The sequence below is a fragment of the Grampus griseus genome (genome assembly GCF_964374135.1).
Source record: "Grampus griseus genome assembly, chromosome: 3".
NCBI lineage: Eukaryota > Metazoa > Chordata > Mammalia > Artiodactyla > Delphinidae > Grampus > Grampus griseus.
The window spans coordinates 138,798,133-138,805,415 of record NC_139019.1 but is presented as its reverse complement, the minus strand read 5'-3'; the positions used below and the strand labels follow the sequence as shown (position 1 = coordinate 138,805,415).

The 7,283-nt window shown below is 40.2% G+C and overlaps 1 protein-coding gene across 1 annotated transcript in view; it reads right to left on the bottom strand.

The window, feature by feature from the left end:
• Window positions 1-232: 232 nt before the first annotated feature.
• HMMR (hyaluronan mediated motility receptor) overlaps window positions 233-7,283 on the bottom strand; it is a gene marked incomplete at both ends in the record, with an annotated part of 43,869 nt that continues 36,818 nt past the window's right edge. The window contains one exon of the mRNA XM_082651359.1: window positions 233-318. Within this exon, the coding sequence (XP_082507485.1) occupies window positions 233-318 (86 nt within the window). The remainder of the gene's footprint in view (window positions 319-7,283) is intronic.

Below are 7,283 nucleotides of genomic sequence, written 5' to 3'. Positions count from 1 at the left end.
TGACCAAAACTAGCCTTTGTTTGTGTCAGACTATTTTTATGTTGTACTGGCAAGAAAATTTGTATTCTAGGAGGTAACATATTTCTGGGCAACTTAAGATGGCACTCTGTTTAAGGATTTTTTTTTTTAAATAGCTTTATTTATATATAATTCACATACCATAAAACTCAATTTAATTGTACAATTTGTACAATTTAATGGTTTTCAGTAGATTCACAGAGCTGTGCAGCCATCACCACCATTCAGTGACCATTGCCAAATTCTCTGAAGTGACCATGGGAATTGTCAGGTTGGTGGAGTGAGGGTACAGAAGTTCAACTGAAGGGTGAGGAGAGAGAATGGAAAATAAAGACATGGATGCCAATACTGTAGAAAATTCTTCCAAATACTTTTCCTGTGAAGGGGTTAAGTAAAGGCATGGAAGCTGGAGAGTGATAGAAGATCCCAGGAGAATGGTAAGTTTGGGTTTTAGGTTTTGTTTTGTTTTAGCAGGTCCAATATTAGATCATGTTGATGTGATAGTGGGCATGATCCATTAACCAGTGGGAGGTGTTATGGGTTGATATGTTGAAGTCCTAAGCTGCAACACCTCAGAATGTGATCTTTTTTGGAAACAGGGCCATTGACCAACTCACATTTACCAGGGCAGGGGTGTATAATTCTTTTAAAGGGAGGTACACTGCGAGTTTCATGGCCCAGCCTAACATCAATGGAGGTGAGAAGTATAATCCTCCCCTTGGAATTACTGTATTTGAAGAATAATACAAGGTGCTGCACCTTGTAAGGAGTAAAGGCAGGGGATACGAGTACATAAGTATTTATGTTGGAAAATTTAATAGAGGAAGGATGAGGAAGTCCCTGTCTGACTGCTTCAATTTTCAGTGAAGTATGTGGTAATGCCATCAGCTGAGGGTGATAAGGAATGAGGGATACATGAGTCAGGACTTTGAGGAGAGGCCTGAGCTAAAATTATATGTTATCACTTTTTAGCTAATGTGGGGAAACTTTTTAAACTTTTTAAAAAAATATTTATTTATTTATTTTTGGCTGCATTGGGTCTTTGTTGTGGCGCACAGGCTCTTCTCTAGTTGTGGCACGCAGGCCTCTCTCTAGTTATGACACACAGGCTTAGTTGCCCCATGGCATGTGCGATCTTAGTTCCCTGACCAAGGATCGAACCTGCATCTCCTGCATTGGAAGGTGGATTCTTAACCACTGGACCACCAGGGAAGTCCCCTTTAAAACTTTTTATTATAAAAATTTTCAAACTTACAGAAAAGTTTAAAGAATAGCTTAATGGATACCATTATACCTTCTACCTAATATTGTTTGGTTATTATATCTTATTAGTTTTATTTTCATCTAAATCAACACTTCTACTTTTTTAAAAGAATTAAACCTTTATTTTTTTTAAGAGCAGTTTTAGGTTCATAGCAAAACTGAAGGGAAGTTACAGAGGTTTTTCAAATACCCACCGCCCTCACACATGCACAGCATCCCCATTATCAACATCCCCCATCAGAGTGGTACATTTGTCACAACCGATGAATCTATGCTGACAAATCATAATCACCCAAATCCCATAATTTACATTATGGATCACTTGTGCTGTTGTACAGTCTATGGGTTTAGACAAATGTATAATGACATGTATCTATCACTGTGGTATCATACAGGGTATTTTCACTGCCCTAAAGATCTTGTGCTCTGCCTATTTATTCCACCCCACCCTTCACCCCCTGGCAACCACTGATCTTTTTACTGCCTCCATAGTTTTGCCCTTTCCAGAATGTTATGTATTTGGAATCATACAGTGCATTGTCTTTGCAGATTGGCTTCTTTCACTTAGAAATATGCATCTAAGATTCCTCCTCTAGGACTTCTCTGGTGGCACAGTGGTTAAGAATCCACCTGTCAATGCAGGGGACACGGGTTTGAGCCCTAGTCCGTGAAGATTCCACATGCCGTGGAGCAACTGAGCCCGTGCGCCACAACTACTGAGCCCGCATGCCACAACTACTGAAGCCCGCGTGCCTAGAGCCCATGCTCCGCAACAAAGAGAAGCCACTGCAATGAGAAGCCCATGCACCGCAAGCAAGAGTAGCCCCTGCTTGCCGCAACTCGAGAAAGCCTGTGTGCAGCAACAAAGACCCAAGTCAGCCAAAAATTAATTAATTAATTAATTAATTAAAAAAAAAAGATTCCTGCTCTATGTCTCCTCATGGTTTGAGAGCTAGTAATTTTTAGTGCTGAATGAGCTTCCATTGTGTGGAGGTCTGGATGTACCACAGTTTATTTATCCATTCACCTACAGAAGGATATCTTGGCTGCTTCCACGTTTGGGCAATTATGAATAAATCTGCTATAAACATATGTGTGCAGGTTTTTGTGCAGACATTCCTACTTTTTTTTTCTGTCACTTTGGCTTTTTGAAGATACCAATGATGATACCAATTATCTGATTATTTTCTTCAGGGAGTCATTTAATATTCCACTAAGCTTTGTGTTTTCTGTAAAGTGAATTTTTTTTCAGATTTGATTAGATTGACGATGCTGTGTATTCCATATTGTAACACATTAGATGACAAAAGATCATCTCAATGTTAGTGATTTTATGTTTTCCCATTTGTTAGAGTGGTACTTTTTTTACCCTTTGCAATAGTAAGTAATCTTTGGGGTCCTACTTTGGAATCTGTAAATATCCTGAAACCTAACAACTTTCACCAAATTGCCTCCATTGACGTTCCTCATCTAAATCAATTATCACATTGGATGCAGCAAAGTGGTAAAGATGGTGTTTGAATTCATGAAATTCAGTGAGCTCATGTAGGAAGAGAGTGTGGATAAAGAAGAAACGGTTAATCCCTTACTCACCCCAACAGTTACAAGTATAGTGCAGGATGGTCCAGCAAAGGAGTGAGGAAAGAAACAGGTGAAAGGAAAACCAAGGAAATGGCCTCAGCAGTCTAGAAATGAGAGCTTTCAAGAAAGAGGAAGTTGTGAATTAGAGTAAGATGGAACTAGAGAAGTGTCCATTGGATTTGGCAAGATAGAATTCACTGGAGAAATTAGCAGGAGACTTCACAGAGGACTGGGGACAGAAACCAAACTACAGTGGGTTAGAGTATATGAGAACTAACAAAGGAGAAAGAGCCATACTATGTACCTTTTTCAGAGGTGGCTTTAAGTATCTCTAGCTTAGGCATGTCAATAAACATTTATTGGCTTTCACAAATTTTACATTTATTTCTCTTCCTTTGGTCATTTCTCTCAACGTGAGCTTTTTTTTTTTTAAATGTCCTAATGTCAGTGGATTATTTTTTTAATTTATTTAATTAATTTATTTTATTATTTTTGGCTACGTTGGGTCCCCGTTGCTGCACAGGGTTTTCTCCAGTTGCCTCGAGCTGGGGGCTACTCTTCGTTGCGGTGTGTGGACTTTTCATTGCAGTGGCCTCCCTTGTTTCAGAGCACGGCCTCCAGGCGCGCGGATCCCAGCAGTTGCGGCTCGTGGGCTCCAGAGCGCAGGCTCAGCAGCTGTAGCGCACAGGCCCAGTTGCTCCACAGCATGTGGGATCTTCCCAGACCAGGGCCCGAACCCATGTCCCCTGCATTGGCAGGCGAATTCTTAACAACTGCGCCACCAGGGAAACCCCTCAACGTGAGCTTTGAAGTGTAGCATGGTGGGATAAGATCTTGAAATACTAACCTTCATGGTTTTTACATTTCTTACTGCACTTCCTTAATTTTTCCTACCCAGGTGGCAAGCATCCGTAGAGCCAGGAGGAGAATTAGGATGATTCAAGTGAAAGTACACAGAAACAGCAAATATTTTTTCTGCTGTTGTTATTCTCTTGAATCTAGAGCTAACAGGGACTGTGAAGTGAATGGGGGAGGGAGAGGATCAATCAATTCCAGCTCAGGGAGAATGGATAAACGTGACTGAGGTGGAGATAGAAGGTATTGAAGCCACCCTCTCTGTTGTAACAGTCTCCAGAAAATCTAGTCGACAAAATTTGATTTGTGATTGAGGTTCAGATGACGTCTAACTTAAAGGACTATTGAATGAGCTAGACTTGGAGTCCTAACTAAAACCTTTGTAATGAGAGTAGATGTCTCAATGTCTTTAGACTCTGGGGCCTTATCTTTTACACTGCCTCCACCCTCCTGGGCCCCACCCTGTACAATGTGGTGTTCATGTAGAAGTCATGAATGGCAGCAAGAAGAGAGGATGTGGTAGAAGGGTTCCAGGGAGAGTGGGGAAGGTGGCAGGGCATCCCAAACTGCAGGCAATCCCCTCTTGTCATTAGTGTGGAGCATGGACGGGTATTCACGGTTAAGGGCTATGATGGAGAGATAGGGCCTGAGTGGAACTAGACACACCCCAAGCTTCTCATCACTTGGATTTTTACCTGTCAGCCCAACACACACAGGCCAGGTCCTGCATGTTCCTTGGCAGGCAGCATGGCAAAAACCTTGAGGCAAAAGTTTGGAGGCTTAATAAACAGACCGAAGTTTAGCTCATTCTTCCCAAAGAGACCTCACCCACACCTTCAGTACACTCTAGCCTGACACTCCCTCAGGAATGCAGTCCACTCATATCAGAGCTGAATTCTGAAAGATCTAAAATCTCCCCCTAGATATCCTCTTCTTTTGCAGAAAGCCAGGACTATTACTACTACTACTAACTACTACTACTTAGCAACTTTATGGAAAGCTAACCTCATTGGCCACTCACTCATGTAGCTGGTGTAAACCCTTGCTGGTCATTTATTATCATCCGTGCCTTCATCCCCATAACACTATTAAAGCTGCGCTCCTTTCTCTTCAGGGTAGTTAAATGACTTTGTAATGTTACATTTATAAGGATTGTCTTTCTAGCTATACTGTATGATTGTCTTTCTAGCTATACTGTAAACTCTGAAGATAGGAATTGTCTTGGTTCTTTCTATAGCCTCTAGCACAGTGGTTATTTAAAAAATCTTGATAGTTGCTAAATGACTCTAACGTTCGGGCAGATCTCACTGATCCTAAAGATCAATTACCATCGGCACAGTCATCATTTCCAGATGTGTGTCTCTAGCTCAGAGCCTTTTCCTGAGGGCGTATGTATGCAAGATTCTACCTGACATCTCCACTTCCTCAAATTCAGTGTGTATCAAACCGAAAGTGTCAACTTGCCTATGCAAATGTGCTTTTTTAACCCAAGTTCTTTATCTCAAGGAATAGTATGGTCTTTCCTCCAACTTCCCAGGCCAGAAAGCCTTGAATTCTTCCTCAGGCCAGGGGCCACATTTTACCCTTACGTGGAGTATTGTCTTTTTTTTTTTTAAGCAACTAGACAGTGTCTAACTATATATGAGGTATTCATAAATAGTATTGGATGAATAGTCTGACTTCAGGTTAATTCCCATTCAATTAATTTCCTACTCAGCAGTCAGAGTGATGTTCTGAAACACATAACTGTTGCTACTCTAATACCCTTTAATGGCTCACCATTGTCCACAGGTTAAAGATCAAACTCTTATTGCATGTTTTGCTCTTTATGATTCACACAATCAGATCTACTTACTCTTGCAGTTTAACTGCTCACCACTTTTCTGCTGGTGATACTGAATGTTCAGTTTCTCAAATATGCCAAACTCTCCTACCTTCCCATTTCATGTAATTTACATTTGCACTGAATCCTCATATCCCCAGCCCCCTTCCTCTGACTCACTCCTACTAATTCTTGAGGTTCTACCTTAGCACTCACCTCCTGACCTGACCTGGACAAGGTTAGAGACTCCTGGCTAGATCACTAAGTACTTAGCTAATCAAGCACGTACTTAATCAGGCACTTAGTTAATCAAGGACTACATTGTCTTTTGCTACCAAACAGTTTTGTAGAGAATATTCTTGTACTGAATTCTATCCATATCTGTATGGGTATCTGAAAGATTAAGTCCTAGAAGAGGAATTTCTGGATCAAAGAGCACATGATTTTTGACTTTAACAGATACTGTCAAGATGATTTTTATGGGGACTTCCTTGGTGGCGCAGTGGTTAAGAATCCACCTGCCAATACAGGAGTCATGGGTTTGAGCCCTGGTCCGGGAAGATCCCACATGCCATGAAGCAACTAAGCCTGTGCACCACAACTACTGAGCCTGTGCTCTAGAGCCTGTGTGCCACAACTACTGAAGCCCTTGAGCCTAGAGCCCATGCTCCACAACAAAAGAAGCCACTGCAATGAGAAGCCCACGCACCACAACGAAGAGTAGCCCCTACTCATCACAACTAGAGAAAGCCCACACGAAGCAACAAAGACCCAATGCAGCCAAAAATAAATGAATAAATCAGTTAATTTTAAAAAACGATGATTTTTATGATTAAGTTGTACGATATGCCATTTCCTCCTACCTTCACCTTAGTGTGTCATCAAAGTTTTGATCATTGTTAATCTGATATGGAAAGATTAACATTTCATCTTACTTTGCATACCTTGGATGATGAGTAAGATTATCTTCTCAAAAATAAAGAACATTTGCATTTCTTCTTTTAAGTTACATCTGTATGGATCTGGTTTACTTATTGATTTAAAAAAGCCTCTAATCAGAGGAAATTTGCATTGCATGACTTTGTGTTTGTCATTTTATCATGGAATTTTTCTACATCCAGATTCTTTTACTTTTTAAGAATTCACAGCTATCTTTTCTGGCTTCATAATCTTCTTTAGAAAGTCTCTCCATTTTGAAATTATAAAGACATTCTCCCACATTATCTTGTAATAGTTTTCTAGTTTTTTTAATTAAAAAAAATTTTTATTAGAGTATAGTTGACTTACAATGTTTGTTAGTTTCTGCTGTACAGCAAAACAGAAATAGAGTCACAGATGTAGAAAACAAACTTATGGTTGCTGGGGGTGGGGGGTGGGGGGTGGGGGCGGGGAAGCACAGCAGGGTGAAGAGGGATAAATTGGGAGACTGGGATTGACAAATCCAGTCATATCAAATATGATATATATCAAATAGATAACTAACTATATATCAAACAGATAACTAACAAGGACCTACTGTATAGCACAGGGAACTCTTCTCAATACACTGTGATGACCTATATGGGAAAAGAATCTAAAAGAGAGTGGATATATGTATATTGTTTTTTTTTTTTTTTTAATTTAAATCTGGAGTTTATTTTTGGTTCGAGAGTGAGGTAAAAGATGCAACTTCTTTCCAACATGCGGAAAGCCAGTTATCTCAAAATCATTTGTTGAATAATCTACATTTTTAGGAAATTCCACC